We start from the raw sequence: 23,091 nt of genomic DNA, 5'->3' as shown, positions 1-23,091 counted from the left end.
ACGGGGAGAACGTGCAGACTCCGCACAGACAGTGACCCAAGCTGGGAATCGAACCTGGGACCCTGGAGCTGTGAAGCAACAGTGCTAACCAATGTGCTACTGCGCCGCCCACTGCTAGGTGACATCCCCGCCGCCCCACCGACATAAGGGCGTGAATCCTGGGAAGTAATCACATGTTGCAAAATTTACCCACACGGGAACGAGAAGGGGCGGGCCATTCACCCTTCCCCCGGTTACTGAACCCTAGAATGGCTCAGGAGTCCATTCAACTCACACTGCCCATTTCCTCTCTAATAGTTACTCAGCTAGTCTAATCCTCTTGCCTTTCCCCTATCCCTGCCATTTCTTATTGACTTCAAATAATTGCCCTGCTCCCTTTTGAAAGCCATGATTGAATCTGTCTGCACCACTCTCTCCTGGGTCGTGCATTGCAGATCCTAACCAATCGCTTCATGAATAAGGGGCGCAATTCTCTGATCGGGAGACTAATTCCCGATGCCGGAGAGAAAACCGGATTGTTTCACTCCGGCGTCGGAGGCCGCTCCCAGCCCCGTATTCCCCCGCCCCCGGGGGGCTAGGAGCGGCGCCGCGTCATTTACGCGCGCTGGGCCTTGGCGCCGCGTAGAAGCTGCGGCGCGTAAATGACGCGGCCGGCGCCACTTAAATGACGTCACCCACGCATGCGCGGTTGCCGTCCTCCCCGAGGCCGCTCCGCAAGAAGATGTCGGATGGATCTTGCAGGGCGGCGGAGGAAAGGAGGTCCTCCTTTAGAGAGGCCGTCCCGCTGATCGATGGGCACCGATCGCGGGCCAGACCCCTTCTGAGGCCGCCCCCGGTGCAGGAACCCCCTGGAGTGATGTGGCAGGTCAACTGAATTCAAGGGCAATGAGGGATGGGCAATTAATGTCAACCACGACCATATCCTGTGGAATAATAAAATCTCTGTCATGACTCTGAGCATTTCTGACACATTTCCTCCCAGCCTCCTCTTCTCTGAGGAAAACAGGTCCCAGCGACACCAACCCATCTTTGTAATTGAAGTCTCTTACCCCTGGAACATCTGGCAGTGCAGCAATCCTGGGCGGGAGAATCCCCGCGACTGGCGCGAATCGCGCCTCGCCGCCCTGACACTGGCACGCGATTCTCCGCAGATGGGCCGAGCGGCCGTCGTGAAAACGGCGAGTCCCGCCGGCGCCGTCCCCACTTGCTCTCAGCCGGTGGGAACTCAGCATGTGGGGGTCGGCCTGTGGGGAGGGGCGGGGGGGGGGGGGTGGGGGGGGTGGGGGGGGGGTCCGACCCCCGGGGGGGGGGGGGGGCCTCCGATGTGGCCTGGCCCACGATCGGGGCCCACCATTCGGTGGGCCGGCCTCTCTGGCTGGGGGCCTCCTTTCCTACGCGCCGGCCCCTGTAGCCCTGCGCCATGTTGCGTCGGGGGCCGCGCGTTGAAGGAAGGCACTGCGCATGCGCGGATCCCGCGGCGCCCAGTTCGCGCCGGGATCGGCAGCTGGAGCGGCGTGACCCGCACCAGTGCCGTGCTGGCCCCCTGTAGGGGCCAGAGTTAGTCGTCGGGCCGGCCCATTAGAGATTAGAGAATCCCGCCCATTCTTGTGACTCTTTTCTGCGTTTTTCCAAAGCCTTCGTGTCCTTCCTGAAGTGTAATGCCCAGAATTGGACACAATTCTCCATTTGACGCTGAGCCAAGTGTTTTTATATAACCTCTTTGCTTTCCTGCTCAATGTCTATTTATAAAGCCCAGGATCCTCTGTGCCTTACTGCCGAACTCATCGCCCTGCCCTGGGCACAGATACCTCCAGGTCAATTTACCTGCCTGAGCTTCATTAAGTGGTGTCCCGCAGGGTTCAGTGTTGGGGCCACAGCTGCTCTCTTTATATATTAACGATCTAGATGACGGGACTGCGGGCATTCTGGCTAAGTTTGCCGATGATACAAAGATAGGTGGAGGGGCAGGTAGTATGGAGGAGGTGGGGAGGCTGCAGAAAGATTTAGACAGTTTAGGAGAGTGGTCCAAGAAATGGCTGATGAAATTCAACGTGGGCAAGTGCGAGGTCTTGCACTTTGGAAAAAAGAATAGAGGCATGGACTATTTTCTAAACGATGACAAAATTCATAATGCTGAAGTGCAAAGGGACTTGGGAGTCCTAGTCCAGGATTCTCTAAAGGTAAACTTGCAGGTTGAGTCCGTAATTAAGAAAGCAAATGCAATGTTGTCATTTATCTCAAGAGGCTTGGAATATAAAAGCAGGGATGTACTTCTGAAGCTTTATAAAGCATTAGTTAGGCCCCATTTAGAATACTGTGAGCAATTTTGGGCCCCACACCTCAGGAAGGACATACTGGCACTGGAGCGGGTCCAGCGGAGATTCACACGGATGATCCCAGGAATGGTAGGCCTAACATACGATGAACGTCTGAGGATCCTGGGATTATATTCATTAGAGTTTAGGAGGTTGATCTAATAGAAACTTACAAGATAATGAATGGCTTAGATAGGGTGGACATAGCGAAGTTGTTTCCATTAGCAGGGGAAACTAGGACCCGGGGGCACAGCCTTAGAATAAAAGGGAGTCACTCTAGAACAGAGATGAGGAGAAATTTCTTCAGCCAGAGAGTGGTGGGTCTGTGGAATTCATTGCCACAGAGGGCGATGGAGGCCGGGACGTTGAGTGTCTTTAAGACAGAAGTTGATAAATTCTTGATTTCTCGAGGAATTACGGGCTATGGAGGGAGAGCGGGTAAATGGAGTTGAAATCAGCCATGATTGAATGGTGGAGTGGACTCGATGGGCCGAATGGCCTTACTTCCGCTCCTATGTCTTATGGTCTTATGGTCTTCAGTCTGGTACCCTTCCCCATCAAACATCTGTCCAGAACAGCCTTGAAAATATTCGATGGAACGCCCGCCATCAACCTTCTGTGGAGAGAGTTCACGATTCCCGCTTCCCTTTATGTGGAGAAGTGCTTCCTAGCACCACCCCCCCAATGGCCTACCTCTAATGTTTCGATGAATTATTAGCCTCTTGTTCTGGACTCCACCCAGTAGAAGACACAGCCTTCCACATCTAATCTATCTAATCCTTTTATTAGCTTACATCCCTCAATTGGATCAATCCTCAATCTTCTAAACTCAAGGCAGTAGAAGCTGAACCCTAACATATGCATATTGTTGTTAAGTTCTAGTCCCATAACTCTTTACGCCATGGTAAATTATATCATTTACACCAAGCTCCGTTCTCATGTCGCTGATGTATATTGGTGCTATTCGAATGATACATCAGTTTTATAATTCACATCTCTTACTCTGTAACCTCCTCGAAACCTACAGCCCTCCAACATCTCTGTGCTCCCTTCATTTTGGACTCTTGCACATTCCCGGCTTTGTTCGCTCCACCATTGGGTTCCGTGCTTTAAGCTGCCTGGATCCTAAGCTCTAGAGTCCTCTCCACAAACCTCTCCATCGCCCTAACTCTCACTCATCCTTTCACACCCTCCGGGAAATGTGCCTCTTTGACCGAGTTACCTGCCTCTGCGGCGTAGTGGGTATATTTAGTGATCCCACGAGGCTCCTTGGGGTGCTTTGCAATGCTAAAGGTGCTATAGAAATGCAAGTCGTTGTTATTCCTGGGGAGGATTCCCAGTCTAAATCCAATAGGGAATTCAAGAGAGACTTGTTTAGCCGGAGGGTCGTGAGAATGTGGAACTTTTCAGCATAGGGATGAATTAGGGTGAATAGCACAAGATATTTTTAAAGAACAAAGAAAAATGACAGCACAGGAACAGGCCCTTCGGCCCTCCCAGCCTGCGCCGATCCAGATCCTCTATCTAAAACTGTTGCCTATTTTCTAAGGATCTGTATCCCTCTGCTCCCTGCCCATTCATGTATCTGTCTAGATACATCTTAAATGACGCTATCGTGCCCACCTCTACCACCTTCGCCGGCAATGCGTTCCAGGCACCCACCACCCTCTGCGTAAAGAACTTTCCACGTATATCTCCCTGAAACTTTTCCCCTCTCACCTTGAACTCGTGACCCCTAGTAATTGAGTCCCCCACTCTGGGGAAAAAGCTTCTTGCTATCCACTCTGTCTATACCTCTCATGATTTTGTAGACCTCAATGAGGTCCCCCCTCAACCTCCGTCTTTCTAATGAAAATAATCCTAATCTACTCAACCTCTCTTCATAGCTAGCGCCCTCCATACCAGGCAACATCCTGGTGAACCTCCTCTGCACCCTCTCCAAAGCATCCACATCCTTTTGGTAATGTGGCGACCAGAACTGTACGCAGTATTGCAAATGTGGCCGAACCAAAGTCTTCTCCAAGGGGAATCTCAGTGGGACTCTTATATGAGCTTCCCCATTAGTGGGCGGAGACCTGCCCTGCTGGGGCTATTAAGAACTCAGTACAAAGGCCAGCCCAGGCATGTTGGTTGGCCCAATGGGACTGCACTGTGTGAATAGTTCGCTGCCACAGGCTGGCTTTTTGTGACCTTGAGTAAAGCAAGGTTAACCTTATCGCTCAGCTTCCTGGGTCTTAATATCTAGAAGGGAGCTTATCCAGAGCAGAAACATCAGCATTTTTATGTTCTGTGTTACGGCCGTGGTGAAGATCAACACTGAACATCTAGTAAGATAATTTAGTAACAAAATGAACGCGTGGAAAGATAAACTAACGAACTATAATACAAACGGTAACTAATAAATGAATTCAGTGAATTCCCCTGTCCTCTAGCACGACTCACTACCAACTGCCGAATCTCTCAAGACACATGGTGGGTCTCTATCGCCACCCGCTGGTCGGAGGTTGTACCAATAACTATATATATTGACAGATAACTAATTACATTGATGTGCATATGCATATCACCCCAAGCGTGAGCTGGTCAGGTGAAAGGGCCTGTAGCTGTGTGGTAAATACATTGTAACGGCGTCATATTTTGTGAGTTTTGTGTTTAACTAAACCAACATTGCCTGTTTTCACAGGATAACGGGTGGGGAGCTGTTTGAGGACATTGTGGCTCGTGAATATTACAGTGAGGCCGATGCCAGGTAGGTGCACGGTTTGAAAATTGCTGCTTGTCCAATTATCCCTCGTCGTCCCGTGCTATCTTCGATGTTACTCACCCCTGGAAATATCTTGGCTGGAGCAGGTGCCATTGCGCAGTTGGGGATGGAGGAGGTGCAGGGGAGGCAGATCAAATTGGCTTTGTGGGTGACTCATCGCACTAAATGTAGCCTATCTGGGCCAAGTATGACACCTGCCTACAATTGCAGCAGTGACAGAGGAACTAAGTAGACTTACTGGTTCTGCAGTAACAACATGTGTGAGACGGAGGTCGGTCATTCAGTCCCTCAAGCCCATTCCAAAATGTACAGAATCACAGAATCCTATAGTACAAGCCTCTTCATCCTTCTTCTTAGCCACCCGACCCAAGATCGAGGATGAGTTGCTTCCACCCTGGTTTGATGGGTTCTGAGATAGTTGATAAATCCAATGCGCCATCGTCAGCCTCTGCCACCTGCGGAGCAGATGGTGCCTGAAGGGTTGGGTAGATGGGCTCTTTGGAGGTGAATGTCCTTCCTCCAAGGCCTTGACTTCGCCTCTACACATTCCCATTCCTGATGTGCTCCCTGGGCCCTTCCTGAATGAACCTTCTCCATTTTGGTCAATCACAAGCCAGGGTCTCCCATGGGATTGGCAGGGATGTTTGATCTCTTCGTGGATGCTTTTCAGGACATCATTGAAGTGTTTCTGCTGCCCTCCTGGAGTTCCTCCTCCTGCCCTGTGCTGGCTTTGTGGAAGAACTATCCAATTAGTCCCACTCACCCTGCACCCGTCCCCATAGCATGCAGTTTCTGTTTTCTGATTACAGATCCTTCTGCAAATAGAAACAGTTTGTCCCTCCTTACACTAGAAAATCCTCAAGCCCACCTCTGTCACATCTCACCTTCACCGTCTCTGCTCTAAGGAGACACTCCATCATACTGCATTTTTTTGAAGTTACATATACCTTTCAATGTAAACTCCCACTGCCTTCTTTCCCTCTTTACGAATACCTACTGCAGGATAGGAGCTACACTGATTTTCCTTTGCAATATATCAGCCTGAGGATCCAGGGACGGATCACTCAGTCTGCCCCAACTTTGACTCTCTCTCAAAGTTCGAGAGTAGGCCCGTTCACCTGCAAAGCGATGGTCACCAGATCGCACCATCCCACAGCACCCCCTGGGAGTCCTTCCAGAGTGGGAGCAGGCTGGAATATCAGCTAAACCATTTTTCTACGGGACAGGTTACATCGCGACCTCAATATATCGAGTCACGACTTAGGAAGAGGCTATTTGTGATGAATGGATCAGATGAAGTCAGGTGAAACATGAACATAAGAACTAGGAGCAGGAGTAGGCCACCTGGCCCCTCAAACCTGCTCCACCATTCAATGAGATCATGGCTGATCTTTTGTGGACTCAGCTCCACTTTCCGGCCCGAACACCATAACCCTTAATCACTTTATTCTTCAAAAATCTATCTTTATCTTAAAAACATTTAATGAAGGAGCCTCTACTGCTTCACTGGGCAAGGAATTCCATAGATTCACAACCCTTTGGGTGAAGAAGTTCCTCCTAAACTCAGTCCTAAATCTACTTCCCCTTATTTTGAGGCTATGCCCCCTAGTTCTGCTTTCACCCGCCAGTGGAAACAATCTGCCCGCATCTATCCTATCTATTCCCTTCATAATTTTATATGTTTCTATAAGATCCCCCCTCATCCTTCTAAATTCCAATGAGTACAGTCCCAGTCTACTCAACCTCTCCTCGTAATCCAACCCCTTCAGCTCTGGGATTAACCTAGTGAATCTCCTCTGCACACCCTCCAGTGCCAGTACGTCCTTTCTCAAGTAAGGAGACCAAAACTTAACAGAATACTCCAGGTGTGGCCTCACTAACACCTTATACAATTGCTGCATAACCTCCCTAGTCTTAAACTCCATCCCTCTAGCAATGAAGGACAAAATTCCATTTGCCTTCTTAATCACCTGTTGCACCTGTAAACCAACTTTTTGCCACTCATGCACTAGCACACCCAGGTCTCTCTGCACAGCAGCATGTTTTAATATTTTATCATTTAAATAATGATCCCTTTTGCTGTTATTCCTACCAAAATGGATAACCTCACATTTGTCAACATTGTATTCCATCTGCCAGACCCTGGCCCATTCACTTAGCCTATCCAAATCCCTCTGCAGACTTCCAGTATCCTCTGCACTTTTTGCTTTACCACTCATCTTAGTGTCGTCTGAAAACTTGGAAACATTGCCCTTGGTCCCCAACTCCAAATCATCTGTGTAAATTGTGAACAGTTGTGGGCCCAACACTGATCCCTGAGGAATACCACTAGCTACTGATTGCCAACCAGAGAAACACCCATTAATCCCCACTCTTTGTTTTCAATTAATTAACCAATCCTCTATCCATGCTACTACTTTCCCCTTAATGCCATGCATCTTTATCTTATGCAGCAACCTTTTGTGTGGCACCTTGTCAAAGGGATGAGTTCAATTTTAAAACGCTTGTTAGGCCTCAGTTGGAGTATTGTGTTCAGTTCCATCACCATGCTTTCGGAAGGATAAGGCCTTGACCAGGGTGCAGAGGAGATTTACCAGAATTATATCCGAAATTGTGAACTTCAATCATAGTCGTTTGGTAGCACGGAACCTGAAAAAAAGATACATTTTGTCGAAGCTTTCTATCTTGCACTCATCAGGACAATTCAGAAGAATACAAATATCAGGGGAAACGACAAACTTATATTAGATAAAGCCAGTTCCAGTAATGATGACCATTGATCGTTATAAAAAGCCAAGTGGCTCTCTGTACCCTTCAGGGAGGGAATTCTGCCACCCTTACCCGATCTGGCCTACATGTGACTCAAGACCCACAGCAATGTGGTTGATTCTTAATCATGTTCTGAAATGCCTAGCATACAGCTCAGTTCACGCGCAATTAAGGCTCGGCAATAAATGCTGGCCTTGCCAACAATTCCCTCTTCCCATGAATGAAGAAATAAAAGACCGAGGAGATTTATAGAGATATTCAAAATTGTAAATAGTTTTGGTCGAGTAAATAAGAAGAAAGTGGGCGCGATTCTGCGACCCCCCACCGGGTCGGAGAATCACCGGGGGCCGGCATGAATCCCGCCCCTGCTGTGTCGCGAATTCTCCGCCACCGGTGATTCGGCGGGGGCGGGAATTGCGCCGCGCCGGTCGGCGGGAACCCCCGGCGATTCTCCGGTCCGCGATGGGCCGAAGTTCCGCCGCTGTCAACCCACGGCAGCCGGCGTGGATTGAATCACCTTTGGGACGGCGGGACACGGCGGCGCGGGCGGGCTCCGGGGTCCTGGGGGGGGGCGCGGGGCGATCTGGCCCCTGAGGGTGCCCTCACAGTGGCCTGGCCCACGATCGGGGCCCACCGATCCGCAGGCGGGCCTGTGCCGTGGGGGCACTCTTTTCCTTCCGCCTTCGCCACGGCCTCCACTATGGCGGAGGCGGAAGAGACCCCCTCCACTGCGCATGCACGGGGATGCCGTGAGCGGCTGCTGACGCTCCCGAGCATGCGCCGCCCGGCAAAGTCACTTCCGCGCCGGCTGGCAGGGCACCAAAGGCCTTTCCCGCCAGCTGGTGGGGCGGAAATCAGTCCGGCGCGGGCCTAGCCCCTCAAGGTAAGGGCTCGGCCCCTCAAGATGTGGAGAATTCCACACCTTTGGGGCGGCGCAATGCCGGACTGATTCGCGCCGTTTTTGGCGCCGGTCGGCGGACATCGCGCCGATTATGGAGAATCCCGCCCAGTGTTTCTCTTGGCACCAGTTCACCAACACAGAGTCAAAGCAATGGGCAAGACAACCAGAGGAGAGAGATGGAAGCTTTTTGTTTAAATCTCGAGGTGCTGTGATCTAGAATGCACAAACTGAAAGGGCAATGGAAGCAGATTCAATCTTAATATAAACAGTCCCTGGGCAGCACGGTGGCGCAGTGGATAGCACTGGGACTGCACCGCTGAGGACCGGGTTCGAATCCCAGCCCTGGGTCACTGTCCGTGTGGAGTTTGCACATTCTCCCCATGTCTGCGTGGGTTTCACCCCCACAACCCAAAGATGTGCAGGTTAGGTGGATTGGCCACGCTAAATTGCCCCTTAATTGGAAAAAAATAATAATTGGGTACTCTAAATTTATTTTATAAATATATATAAACAGGCCCTTTTAAAAAGGAATTGGATAAATTCTTAAAGGGAAAGAGCCTGTGGATGGAGGGGGAGGGGACTATTAGATAATTCTAATAAAGCGGCAGCATGGGGATGACAGGCTGAATCATCTCCTTTTGTGCTGTAAGAATCGAGAATCCTATAGGCTGATCCTCGGCCAGTCTAGATAACGGGCGTGATTTAACGGCCCATGTCGGGCCCGTTTAGCCGGGTGTTTCCTGCCGCTGGCAGCGACGAGAAGGACCCTGCTTCATTTCGGGGCCTCGGCGAGGGGCGCCTCTCGCGAGATTTACTAGCCTCCCCGTTTCCCGAGTCGGGCGTGACAAGGCCGGTAGCGGTCGCGACCCACGTGTGTCATGTTATGTACGAGGTCCAGTCATGAATCCTTTCTCTTTGTTTTTCCTCCCTCCTGGATTTCTTTTTGTCCAGTCACTGCATCCAACAGATCCTGGAGGCTGTTCTACATTGTCATCAGATGGGAATCGTGCATCGAGACCTCAAGGTGAGCCCACTAACATTTTTCTCACTGAGGTCGAATGCCCAATGTCTTCCAGCTAGTTTGAGCAGATTGGTCATGTCAAAACCTTGGAGTGGGTCTGGGGGGGTGGGTGGGTTTACCAATGATGGCACCCGAGATGAAGGACTTCAGTTACATGGGGAGTGTTCTCCATGTCAAACCAAAACCCTGCCTATTCTCTCAGGTGGACGTTTAAGATCCCACCACACTATTTTGCATGAGAGCAGAGGGAAGTTCTCCCCACTCTTCTGAGACCATTATTTATCCCTCAACGAACAACCCTGATCATTCTCGCATCCCCATTCTAGGAGCTGGCTATGCTCAACTTGGCTGCCATGGTTTCTACATAGCTATATTTCTCTAGATGTGGTGGATTGGAGATTTAATGCATATTGGTTCAGAATCAAAATTGGTTTTGATCGGTGTAGCGCACAAAGACTCACGAGAGACGAATAGAGATGAAGTCGATGAGGCTTTATTAAGCGTGACTTGTTCCCCGCAGTTCAGTAGCTGACTGACCTGCGGGGGAGAACTCCAGGTTCTTATACTCCGCCTTCAGGGCGGAGCTAGAGGTCAACAGCCAACCAGGACCCGGGATCTGTCAGCCAATGACATCACGGCTTCACAGTCCCACATGACCCCTAATGCATACTACCACAATCGGAAAAACAAGGAGTAATTGTTTTCATGGCGGGGGGGGGGGGGGGGGGGGCAGTGGAGTGGGGAGTGATGGTGGGGCGGGGTGGTGGATGATGGGATAGCCACAGGACGCAGATTGAAGATAGTCCACTAAGATGCAGATAGACATGAGGAGAAGCTTTTTGAGGGAGTGAGTTGTGATCTCGAAGGGGTGGTGGAAGCAGATGGTAATTTTCTGAAGGGAATTCAATAAATACTCGGAACGGAGAAGATTCACAGCCAATGGGGAGTGAAACTAATTGAAAAACCCTTTCCAAAATCCAACTGGCCTCTCACTACCTGTCCTCCGTTGACTGATAGCCACCCGAACCTCTGCTACCGGGGCACTAAGTTGCATCACGTACCATTCACCCATCACCCCGACCCCGGCTTTGGGTGAAGCAACACTCAATTTAAAAATTCTCATTCTTGTTTTCCAATCCCGACCTGTGCGATGTCCTCCAGCCCTACAGCTCACCTAGAGCACTGTGTCTCTTATGTATCCTAGAGTTCAGCTGCCAAGACCCTAAGCTCTGAAAGTCTTTCCCTTGTATCTCCGCCTCCATAACTCTCTTTCTGTTTTTAAGATGCTCCTTAAAAATTTACACACTCTCCACACCCATGACACCCTCCCTGATACACACACTCCACACACATGACACCCTCCCTGATACACACACTCCACACACATGACACCCTCCCTGATACACACACTCCACACACATGACACCCTCCCTGATACACGCACTCCACACCCATGACACCCTCCCTGATACACACACTCCACTCACATGACACCCTCCCTGATACACACACTCCACACACATGACACCCTCCCTGATACACACACTCCACACACATGACACCCTCCCTGATACACACACTCCACACACATGACACCCTACCTGATACACACACTCCACACACATGACACCCTCCCTGATACACATACTCCACACACATGACACCCTCCTTGATACACACACTCCACACACATGACACCCTCCCTGATACACACACTCCACACACATGACACCCTCCCTGATACACATACTCCACACACATGACACCCTCCTTGATACACACACTCCACACACATGACACCCTCCCTGATACACACACTCCACACACATGACACCCTCCTTGATACACACACTCCACACACATGACATCCTCCTTGATGCACATGCTCCACACCCATGACACCCTCCTCGATACACACACTCCACACACATGACACCCTCCTCGATACACACACTCCACACACATGACACCCTCCCTGATACACATACTCCACACACATGACACCCTCCCTGATACGCACACTCCACACACATGACACCCTCCCTGATACACACACTCCACACACATGACATCCTCCTTGATGCACATGCTCCACACCCATGACAACCTCTCTATTTCTGTCATGAAGCCACATCATAACCCAAGCCCAAGCCTTCCATACGTCCTGCTCAACTTTAACACCAGGCAAAGCGGTGGGGAAATCTTGCTCTCTCTATTTCTCTGCCCAAAAAGCTGCAGAGATTGGGAGTCCAAGATACAGACCAACCATGGGTTAACCAAAAACTTAAGGGTTACCAAACCTGGGCGGGTGAATGGAGTTAAGATACAGACCAACCATGATCTAACTGCACAGCCAAACAGGCTCGAGTGGCTGAATGGCCTGCGCCTGTTCCTTTTCAACTCTCACTAAACCTCGAGCAGCCTTTAAATTCCAGTGGCATTTTAATGTTTTTTTATGAGCAAATAAACTGGGAAGCTTTCAATTTCTATCCCACGTTTACTTTGCACTCTGGGTTAATTAGCTTCTAGATCTTTGGCGAGCTGTTGCTGTATGGGGGAGGTTATCCTTCTGACATTGCTGCCTGATTTGCATACTCCCACTCAAAATCTGAATAAAAAAACAGCACACCAGATTTAAAGCTGCAATCCCTCGACATCTTCCCTTCCTTGAGTCGCGGGCAATTGATTTTGCTCGAGTTAACAACAATAACTTGCATTAGGGCACCAAAATGTCCCAGGGTGCTTCGCAAGATTGGTCATCCTGCCACACAGGGGGCACTGGAGGACTGCCCGAGTGAGTGTTTTCAGCGTTTCCCAATTGTATTTTGCATTTCCAACATTTGTCTTTTGCATTGAGGCAGGTGTTGAGTCAAAGAGGTAGGTTTTAAGAAGTCTATTGAAGGAGAGTGAGCGAGAGAGAGAAAGGGAGACAGAGAGGGAAGTCCAGAGCGTAGTTTAATACGAGGCCAGAGTTGAAAGAGCGCATTGCCCCAGGGGGTAAGGCGCAGGGTCAATTTCCACATGTACATTGGTAACCCCCAGCTCCACCTCAACGTCCCCTCGCCTCCATTGTTGCTAAACCACCAGGGCTGTTACATATTGGGAAGACTGAAGGCATTGGGTGAGATTCGCCTCCGTCCATTCATGGCAGCCGGATTCACCCTTCCCATTGCAGTGAATGGGAAATTTGGCTGGGCACCAAATTCTCCATCCTCGCCAGCAGCGGAAGGGGGACAGCCTCGCAACGGAGAATCCCGGCCATTGTTTTCAGTCCCTGCTCCAAACTCCATCCCCAATGTACCAATACCATCCCTCTCCCCAACAACAGTCTAAGACTAAGTCACGGGAGGGCAACTCCGGTGCGAAGGAGTGGCGTAAACCACTCGGGCGTCGGGCCGCCCCGAGGGGGCGGAATCCTCCGCACCTTCAGGGACCAGGCCAGCGCCGGAGTGGTTTGCGCCGCGCTGTCCGGCACGGAAGGGGCTTGGCGCCACGCCAACCGGCGCCGAAGGGCCTCGGCCGGCCAGCGTGAGTTGGCACATGCGCGGGAGCGTCGGCAGTGCTGGCATAATCCCAGCGCATGCGCACGGGGGTTCATCTCCGCGTCGGCCATCACGGAGGTCCACAGCAGCCGACGCGGAGGAATAGAGTCCCCCCGTGGCACAGGCCCGCCTGCGGATCGGTGGGCCCTGATCGCGGGCCAGGCCTCCGTGGGAGCACCTCCCGGGGCCAGATCCACCCGCGCCCCCCCCCCCCGAGAACCCCGGAGGCCGCCTGCGCAGCCAGGTCCCGCCGGTAAGTACCTACTCTAAGTTACGCTGGCGGGACTGGCCGAAAACGGGCGGCCACTCGGCCCATCGCGGGCCGGAGAATCGCCGGGGGGGCCGCTGCTGACCGGTGCGGCTCAATTCCCGCCCCCGCCAAATCCCCAGCACCGGACAATTCGGCGGGGGCGGGATTTACGCCGCCGACCCCCCCCCCCCCCCCCCCCCCCCCCCCCCGCCGGCGATTCTCCGCCGGGGGGGCCGAGAATCCCACCCAGGATGTTTGAAACCTTGGTGTCACACTTGATGACCATATAGTCTCGCACCATCACTAATTCCCAAATCATAGAATCACAGAATTTACACTGCCAAAGGAGGCCCTCGGAAAGAGCACCCTACCCAAGGCCAAACCTCCACCCTGTCTGTCCCCGTAACCCCACCTAACCATTTTTTGGGGCGCTAAGGGAAATTTAGCATAGCCAATGAAGAAACCGGAGCACCCGGAGGAAACCCACGCAGACACGGGGAGAACGTGCAGACTCCGCACAGACCGTGACCCAAGCCGGGAATCGAACCTGGGACCCTGGCGCTGTGAAGCAATTGTGCTAACCACTGTGCTACCGTGCTGCCCTACCTTACCGTCGTCTAGCTTCACCGCCATCTCAGTCCCTCCGCTTGCCTTTGTCGCCTCTAGAACATTCCAGCGCACCCCTGGGTGACCTTGCACATTCTTGCCTCAGTAGAATGGAGGTCACCCAAACCTCTGCTGCCCCTGTCTTGACTCACAGCGAACCCTGTTCCCCTGTCATCCCGGTGTTCCCTGCCCAACACCGGCTCCCAGTCAAACAACGTAGAATCCCTACAGTGCAGAAGGAGGCTGTTTGGCCCATCGAGTCTGCTCCGACCCTTTGAAAGAGCATTCTATAAAGGTCCACACCTACACCCACCCCGCCCTATCCCCGTAATCTAACCTGCACATCCCTGGACACGAAGGGCAGACTCCTGAATGACTGATCTGATCTCTCCGTACATCTTCTCTACACATGTAGTTCTACACTCCCTAGGCTTCACCCGCTGCCTGGGTCTGTGTATTTACGTTGTGCATTTATGAACATCCAATGTTTTCTCATGGATGGAATGATCTGCCTGCACTGTACTCAGGACAATACTTTTCACTGAACCTCGGGACACGTGACAATAAATCAAATCCAATCAAATCAAATCAAACACGGCCAATCCACCTAAACTGCACATCTTGATTTTAAAATTCACCTCCTTGTTTTCGAACCCCTGCACGTCCTCACCCCTCTCGATCTCTGTCGTCTCCTCCAGCCCCGCAACCCTCCGTGATATTGTGCTCCCCTTATTCTGGTCTCTTGTGCGTTCCTGATCATATTTCCTCCATTATTGGTGGCTGTGCCTTCTGTTGCTTGGACCCAAGCTCTGGAATTCCCTCTCTACCTCACTTCCCTCTTTCAGACACCCCTTAAAACTGACGTCTTTTGACCAAGCTGTTGATCACCTGACCTCCTGCCATCTTATGTGACTGGGTGCTGTACTCTGTTTTATCGTGCTCCTGTGGAGCACTTTGGGATGGTTGATTGCCTTAAAGGCACGATATAAGTGTAATTTGTTGTTGGTTGTAGAGCTGGAAGAGGCAATTTCTAATCCTGACTAGGGAGTTGTCTAACCTTTGAGGCAGGTCTGGAGCACAGAGGGCTCCCCTCGTCCACTTGTTGCAGGTCCAGCAACATTTCAGAACAAAGGGCTGGATTTTGTCGGGTGCTTGGGGTTGGGGGGTGGACGGGGCGGGGATGGGTAGTTTGGTGGCCCCGACAATGGCCTGAAAGTCAGCAGCAATTCATCCAATTTCGATGCCAATCAAGCAGTTAACGAACTAGCCTTGGTGCACCTGTCCCTTTAAGGGACCAGATCCCGCCTCCAAGAGTATCATCCAATCAGACGCCTGGCAGCTCTACACTCCCAGCAATGCCTGTGGGTGCAGTGGCCACAGCTGGTACTGCAACCGGCCAAGAGACCCAATGATGGAGCCTGGGCCTCACCACAGCAATGTGAGTAGAGTCAGGGAGAGGGCAGGGTCACTGGTGAGGGCAAGGGTTTGGGGTAGGCCAGCGCTGGTGGAAAGCGGTCCTTAATTGGCCAGCTTAGTGGCAAAGGGCCACCCTCCATCTTTCCGCTGGCAAAATGCCAAGACGCTGAGAAGGCATTGGGCACTTCAACCCCCCCCTCCCCCCCCCGACCCTCCCTCCCAATTATCCACCCTCAGCCCTCCCTACCCTGCCTCCTCTCCCACTCCCGCAGGCCCCATAACATTCAGCCCATGTCCAGTTAGCTTTCGTGGGTTTATCCACCTATTGTACAGTCGGCCTGTTTTCCATAGAATGAGTTAAAAATAGTGCAGCCTTCGTACAACTGCCCGCTTATTGCTGCAAATAGTGGTAAGAAAATCAGTTCTAAAGTAAACATGAAAACAAAATACCTCAGACACTGGAAATCTGAAATAAAAACAATTGTAGAATCCCTCCAGTGCAGAAGGAGGCTGTTCGGCCCATCGAGTCTGCACCGACCCCTCCGAAAGAGCACCACAGCCAGGCCCATTCCCTCACCCCATCCCCGTATCCAACCTCACCTTTGGACACGAAAGGGCAATTTAGCGTGGCCAATCCACCTTTGGACAGTGGAAAGAAACCGGAGCACCCGGAGGAAACCCACGCAGATAGTCACCCAAGGCCGGAATTGAACCCACGCCCCTGGCGCTGTGAGGTAGCAGTGCTAATCACTGTGAGCTGCTGAAATTTAAATTCAATTAATAAAATGTGGAATATAAAAATCTGTGTCATCGTGGTCATGTTGGAAATAAAAACGTCTGGTTCTATGGTGCCCTTTAGGGAAGGAAATCTGCCTCCCTTACCTGGCCTCGCCTACATGTGACTCCAGACCCACAGTAAATCTCCTCTGCAGCCTTTCCAATTCTTCCACATCCTTCCTATAATGCGGCGACCAGAACTGCACGCAATACTCCAAACGCGGCCGCATCAGAGTTTTGTACAGTTGCAACATGAACCTCATGGCTCCGAAACTCAATCCCTCTACCAATAAAAGCTAACACACCGTACGCCTTCTTAACAACCTTCTTAGCAAGAGAATTAAGGCTCATGGCACAATGGCGGGTTGATGGATTTGCGACATGTAATGAATCAGTGGGCAACCCGTAAAGAGCAGATGATTCGGGTACAGGCGAGGTCCATTCTTACAAGGGGGAAGATAGGACAGAGCTCTCTCGATGAGAAAAGAGAGAGAGCAAGATGAAGCATAAAAAGGGTGCATATGACAGCCAGCAGCTTGATAATACAAGTGAGAACCAGGCTGAATGTGGGAAGTTTAGAGGGCAAGTGGAAAAGGAAATAGGAGGAAAAGAGAGAGCGTGAGGAGAGACTGGCAGCTAACATAAAGGGGAATCAAAAGCCTTCTATAGGCTTATAAACTGTAGCTGGGTGGCAAGAGATGCGGTCGGGTCGATTAGGGAGCTAAAAGGAGGTTTGCACATGGAAGCAGAAGGCATGGTGAGAATTGGATTTGGATGTAAGATGTCTTACAACACCAGGTTAAAGTCAAACAGGTTTGTTTCAAGGAAGGAGCTGTGTTCCAAAAGCTAGTGATTTGAAACAAACCTGTTGGACTTTAACCAGTAAGACTTTTTACTGTGCTCACCCCAGTCCAAAGCCGGCATCGCCACAAAATTGTCCAGGCAGTGGATGAGTTAAATATTGATAAAGAGGGGAGTTCAGAAATAGTGGCTGTACGTCATCAGGACTGGATGGGTTCATCTTAGGATTCTGAGGGAAGTATAGATCGAAATTGGATATGGAGAAAGGTTTGGTGTACCAGAATAGTGGATAATTGCAAATCTTACATCCTTGTTCAAAAAAGGGTGAAAGGGTAAACCCAACAAGTGCAGGCCAGTCAGTTTAACCTCAGTGACAGATTTTAGAAAAGATAACTTAGGACTAAGTTTACAGTTACTTGAACCCATCTGGATTAATTAAGGAAAGTCAGCAAGGAATATTGGTTAAAGACAAATCATGTTTAACTAACTTGATTGAGTTTTTATTGATTAAGGGTAATGTGATTAATGTGGTGTACATGGACTTCCAGAAGGTATTTGATAAAGTGCCACATAATAGGTTTGTCAGCCCATGGAATAAAAGGGACAGTAGCAGCATGGATATAAAATTGTCTAAAGGGCGGGAAACATGTGGGGCGGGATTCTCTGATCCCGCGGCAGAGTGCCCACACCATCGCGTTTTACGACGGCGTGAACGGACCGACCCCACGACTAATTCTGACCCCTACAGGGGGCCAGCACGGCGCTGGAGAGGTTCACGCCGCTCCAGCTGCTGATCCCAGCACGAACTGGGCGCTGTGGGATCCGCGCATGCGCAGCGCCTTCCTTCAACGCGCCAGCCCCGACCCACATGGCGCAGGACTACAGGAGCCGGCACGGAAGAAACGAGGCCCCCATCCAGAGAGGCCGATCGGCGGGCCCCGATCGCGGGCCAGGCGGCATAGGAGCCCCGCGCCCCCCCCCCCCCCCGGGGTCGGACCCAACCCCCCACAGGTCATCCCCGACCCTTCCACGCCGAGTTCCCGCCGGCAGAGCGGCCCGCGGCCAGCGCCAGGCCAAGCACGCCGGCGCCAATGACGCCGATTCTCCGGCGTCGGGGCGGCGATTCACGCCGGTCGCGGGGATTCTCCGGCCCGGCCCCAGGCTGAGAGAATCCCGCCCGTGGTGTGAATGGTTGTTTTTCAGACATGTCGACTGAGTAGATACAGGGAAACTGCTCCCATTGGGTGAAGGATTGGGAATCAGAGGAACTAATTCAAGATGTCGAGCAAAAAACCTCACAGCGTTGTGCCAAGAAAACGTGCAGCGAGTGGTCACAATGTGGGGTGCACTGCCCGAGAGTGGGGTGCACTGCCCGAGAGTGGGGTGCAATGCCCGAGAGCGGGGCGCACTGCCCGAGAGTGGGGCGCACTGCCTGAGAGTGGGGCGCACTGCCCGAGAGTGGGGTGCACTGTCCGAGAGTGGGGTGCACTTCCCGAGAGTGGGACGCACTGCCCCAGAGTGGGGTGCACTGCCCGAGAGTGGGGTGCACTGCCCGAGAGTGGGGTGCACTGCCCAAGAGTGGGGTGCACTGCCCGAGAGTGGGGTGCACTTCCCCAGAGTGGGGCGCACTGCCCCAGAGTGGGGTGCACTGCCCGAGAGTGGGGTGCACTGCCCGAGAGTGGGGTGCACTGCCCGAGAGTGGGACGCATAGCCCGAGAGTGGGACGCACTGCCCGAGAGTGGGACGCACTGCCCGAGAGTGGGGCGCACTGCCCAAGAGTGGGGCGCACTGCCCGAGAGTGGGACGCACTGCCCGAGAGTGGGGCGCACTGCCCAAGAGTGGGACGCACTGCCCGTGAGTGGGACGCACTGCCCGAGAGTGGGGCGCACTGCCCAAGAGTGGGACGCACTGCCCGAGAGTGGGGCGCACTGCCCGAGAGTGGGGCGCACTGCCCGAGAGTGGGGTGCACTGCCCGAGAGTGGGGCGCACTGCCCGAGAGTGGGGCGCACTGCCCGAGAGTGGGGCGCACTGCCCGAGAGTGGGACGCACTGCCCGAGAGTGGGACGCACTGCCCGAGAGTGGGGCGCACTGCCCGAGAGTGGGGTGCACTGCCCGAGAGTGGGACGCACTGCCCCAGAGTGGGGTGCACTGCCCGAGAGTGGGGCGCACTGCCCGAGAGTGGGGTGCACTGCCCGAGATTGGGGTGCACTGCCCGAGAGTGGGGTGCACTGCCCGAGAGTGGGGTGCACTGCCCGAGAGTGGGGTGCACTGCCCGAGAGTGGGCCGCACTGCCCGAGAGTGGGACGCACTGCCCGAGAGTGGGGCGCACTGCCCGAGAGTGGGACGCACTGCCCGAGAGTGGGACGCACTGCCCGTGAGTGGGACGCACTGCCCGAGAGTGGGGCGCACTGCCCGAGAGTGGGGCGCACTGCCCGAGAGTGGGGTGCACTGCCCGAGAGTGGGGCGCACTGCCCGAGAGTGGGACGCACTGCCCCAGAGTGGGACGCACTGCCCGAGAGTGGGGCGCACTGCCCGAGAGTGGGGCGCACTGCCCGAGAGTGGGGTGCACTGTCCGAGAGTGGGGTGCACTTCCCGAGAGTGGGGTGCACTGCCCCAGAGTGGGGTGCACTGCCCGAGAGTGGGGTGCACTGCCCGAGAGTGGGACGCACTGCCCGAGAGTGGGGTGCACTGCCCGAGAGTGGGACGCACTGCCCGAGAGTGGGGCGCACTGCCCGAGAGTGGGGCGCACTGCCCGAGAGTGGGACGCACTGCCCGAGAGTGGGGCGCACTGCCCGAGAGTGGGACGCACTGCCCGAGAGTGGGACGCACTGCCCGTGAGTGGGACGCACTGCCCGAGAGTGGGGCGCACTGCCCGAGAGTGGGGCGCACTGCCCGAGAGTGGGGTGCACTGCCCGAGAGTGGGGTGCACTGCCCGAGAGTGGGGCGCACTGCCCGAGAGTGGGGCGCACTGCCCGAGAGTGGGGTGCACTGCCCGAGAGTGGGACGCACTGCCCGAGAGTGAGGCGCACTGCCCGAGAGTGGGGCGCACTGCCCGAGAGTGGGGCGCACTGCCCGAGAGTGGGGTGCACTGCCCGAGAGTGGGACGCACAGCCCGAGAGTGGGACGCACTGCCCGAGAGTGGGACGCACTGCCCGAGAGTGGGGCGCACTGCCCGAGAGTGGGGCGCACTGCCCGAGAGTGGGGCGCACTGCCCGAGAGTGGGACGCACTGCCCGAGAGTGGGGCGCACTGCCCGAGAGTGGGACGCACTGCCCGAGAGTGGGGCGCACTGCCCGAGAGTGGGGCGCACTGCCCGAGAGTGGGCCGCACTGCCCGAGAGTGGGACGCACTGCCCGTGAGTGGGACGCACTGCCCGAGAGTGGGGCGCACTGCCCGAGAGTGGGGCGCACTGCCCGAGAGTGGGGCGCACTGCCCGAGAGTGGGGCGCACTGCCCGAGAGTGGGACGCACTGCCCGAGAGTGGGACGCACTGCCCGAGAGAGGGGCGCACTGCCCGAGAGTGGGGCGCACTGCCCTAGAGTGGGGCGCACTGCCCGAGAGTGGGGCACACTGCCCGAGAGTGGGGCGCACTGCCCGGGAGTGGGGCGCACTGCCCGAGAGTGGGGCGCAGTGCCAGAGAGTGGGGCGCACTGCCCGAGAGTGGGGCGCACTGCCCGAGAGTGTGGCGCACTGCCCGAGAGTGGGGCGCTCTGCCCGAGAGTGGGACGCACTGCCCGAGAGTGGGGCGCACTGCCCGAGAGTGGGGCGCACTGCCCGAGAGTGGGGTGCACTGCCCGAGAGTGGGGTGCCCTGCCCGAGAGTGGGGAGCAGTGCCCAAGAGTGGGGTGCAGTGCCCGAGAGTAGTGGGGCGCACTGCCCGAGAGTGGGACGCACTGCCCGAGAGTGGGACGCACTGCCCGAGAGAGGGGCGCACTGCCCGAGAGTGGGGCGCACTGCCCTAGAGTGGGGCGCACTGCCCGAGAGTGGGGCACACTGCCCGAGAGTGGGGCGCACTGCCCGGGAGTGGGGCGCACTGCCCGAGAGTGGGGCGCAGTGCCAGAGAGTGGGGCGCACTGCCCGAGAGTGGGGCGCACTGCCCGAGAGTGGGGCGCACTGCCCGAGAGTGGGGCGCTCTGCCCGAGAGTGGGACGCACTGCCCGAGAGTGGGGCGCACTGCCCGAGAGTGGGGCGCACTGCCCGAGAGTGGGGTGCAGCCCGAGAGTGGGGTGCCCTGCCCGAGAGTGGGGAGCAGTGCCCAAGAGTGGGGTGCAGTGCCCGAGAGTGGTGTGCACTGCCCCAGAGTGGAGCGCACTGCCCGAGAGTGGGGTGCACTGCCCGAGAGTGGGGTGCCCTGCCCGAGAGTGGGGTGCCCTGCCCGAGAGTGGGGTGCACTGCCCCAGAGTGGGGCGCACTGCCCCAGAGTGGGGTGCCCTGCCCGAGAGTGGGGTGCACTGCCCGAGAGTGGGGTGCCCTGCCCGAGAGTGGGGTGCAGTGCCCGAGAGTGGGGTGCAGTGCCCGAGAGTGGGGTGCAGTGCCCGAAAGTGGGGTGCACTGCCCCAGAGTGGGGCGCACTGCCCCAGAGTGGGGTGCACTGCCCCAGAGTGGGATGCACTGCCCGAGAGTGGGGCGCACTTCCCGAGAGTGGGGCGCACTGCCCGAGAGTGAGACGCACTGCCCGAGAGTGGGGCGCACTGCCCGAGAGTGGGGCGCACTGCCCGAGAGTGGGGCGCACTGCCCGAGAGTGGGGTGCACTGCCCGAGAGTGGGCTGCACTGCCCGAGAGTGGGGCGCACTGCCCCAGTGTGCGCTGGAGGCAAATTCAATTCTGAATTTCAAAAGAAATTAGACCATTACTCGAAGGGAAAGGTCACACAGGGAGGGAGGTCAGGCGAGCAGGACCTCACTTATCGCGACCCAGCATTACCTTGACGGGCCAAATGGCCTCCATTTGTGCTTTAAACTTTCTGCCACTCTATTGTGTAAAGATCGTTCTGATCTGAAAGACTGATGGAACAGGCTCGCAGGTCTGCTTCCCCCTCAGTGTTCCTGCGGATTTGCTTTGTCTTGGGTGATTTAAAGGAAGGTTCACTTTATCGTAGGTGTAGCCTGTGGGTGCAGCCTGTGGGTAGCCTGTTCCTCGTCCGCTGTTTCTTGCTCTTACACCAAGGATCCACGTGACATTAATCTTTTTTTTTTAAGTAGCGCTTTTAAATTGGAGCTGAGTGGCAGGCAGGTTTGATGTAATCATTACAGGCAACTATGGGGAAATGTGCAAAGCTCGATAGCCCTCACATCATGTTGATAAGGGCAGAGATGCAAAGTAATATGGAAAGCCGATGATGGAGGAAGGTTTATGCAGATGGTGCGTGTCAGAGATGTTAATTGAATTCCAAGTAATAGCCTGGTGTGTGGTGGTCTTGTCCCGTTTAGTTGATAATCTGATGATTACACTACATGTCTGACAGTCATCGCACTTGCACTGAATGCAAAATGTGACAGGCTCACAGTCTAGAAACATCATGTAAGTGGCAGAATTGTTCATTTCACCGCCAGCTGCCATTCATTAATGCCCCCCCCCCCCCCACTCCAGCTTAATTTACCTTAATTGTTCAGTTACAACAACAGACCACTTGCAGAGGGACCTGGGTGTGCTAGTGCACGAGTCGCAAAAAGTTGGTGTGCAGGTGCAACAGGTGATTAAGAAGGCTAATCGAGTTTTGTCTTTCATTGCTAGAGGGATGGAGTTCAAGACTAGACAGGTTATGCTGCAATTGTATAGGGTGCTGGTGAGGCCGCATCTGGAGTATTGTGTTCAGTTTTGGTCTCCTTACCTGAGAAAGGACATATTGGCACTGGAGGGAGTGCAGAGGAGATTCACTAGGTTGATCCCAGAGTTGAGGGGATTAGATTATGACGAGAGGTTGAGTAGGCT

The 23,091-nt window shown here is 54.2% G+C and overlaps 2 protein-coding genes across 2 annotated transcripts in view; one reads left to right on the top strand and one right to left on the bottom strand.

Moving 5' to 3' along the window:
* The window catches only part of LOC140427153 (calcium/calmodulin-dependent protein kinase type II subunit alpha-like), a 304,280-nt gene that overhangs the window by 220,980 nt on the left and 60,209 nt on the right, over positions 1 to 23,091 (top strand). The window contains 2 exon segments of the mRNA XM_072512706.1: positions 4,999 to 5,064; positions 9,701 to 9,773. Of these exon segments, the coding sequence (XP_072368807.1) occupies positions 4,999 to 5,064; positions 9,701 to 9,773 (139 nt within the window).
* The window catches only part of LOC140427154 (uncharacterized), an 86,788-nt gene that overhangs the window by 35,581 nt on the left and 28,116 nt on the right, over positions 1 to 23,091 (bottom strand). The window contains exon 2 of the mRNA XM_072512707.1: positions 7,537 to 7,728. Coding sequence (XP_072368808.1) covers positions 7,537 to 7,627 — 91 coding nt within the window. The 5' untranslated portion in view covers positions 7,628 to 7,728. The remainder of the gene's footprint in view (positions 1 to 7,536; positions 7,729 to 23,091) is intronic.

The sequence above is a fragment of the Scyliorhinus torazame genome, chromosome 7 (assembly GCF_047496885.1).
Source record: "Scyliorhinus torazame isolate Kashiwa2021f chromosome 7, sScyTor2.1, whole genome shotgun sequence".
In the NCBI taxonomy this organism is placed as follows: domain Eukaryota; kingdom Metazoa; phylum Chordata; class Chondrichthyes; order Carcharhiniformes; family Scyliorhinidae; genus Scyliorhinus; species Scyliorhinus torazame.
Note: the sequence above shows the minus strand (reverse complement) of the source record. Positions and strands in the feature narration are given on the sequence as shown.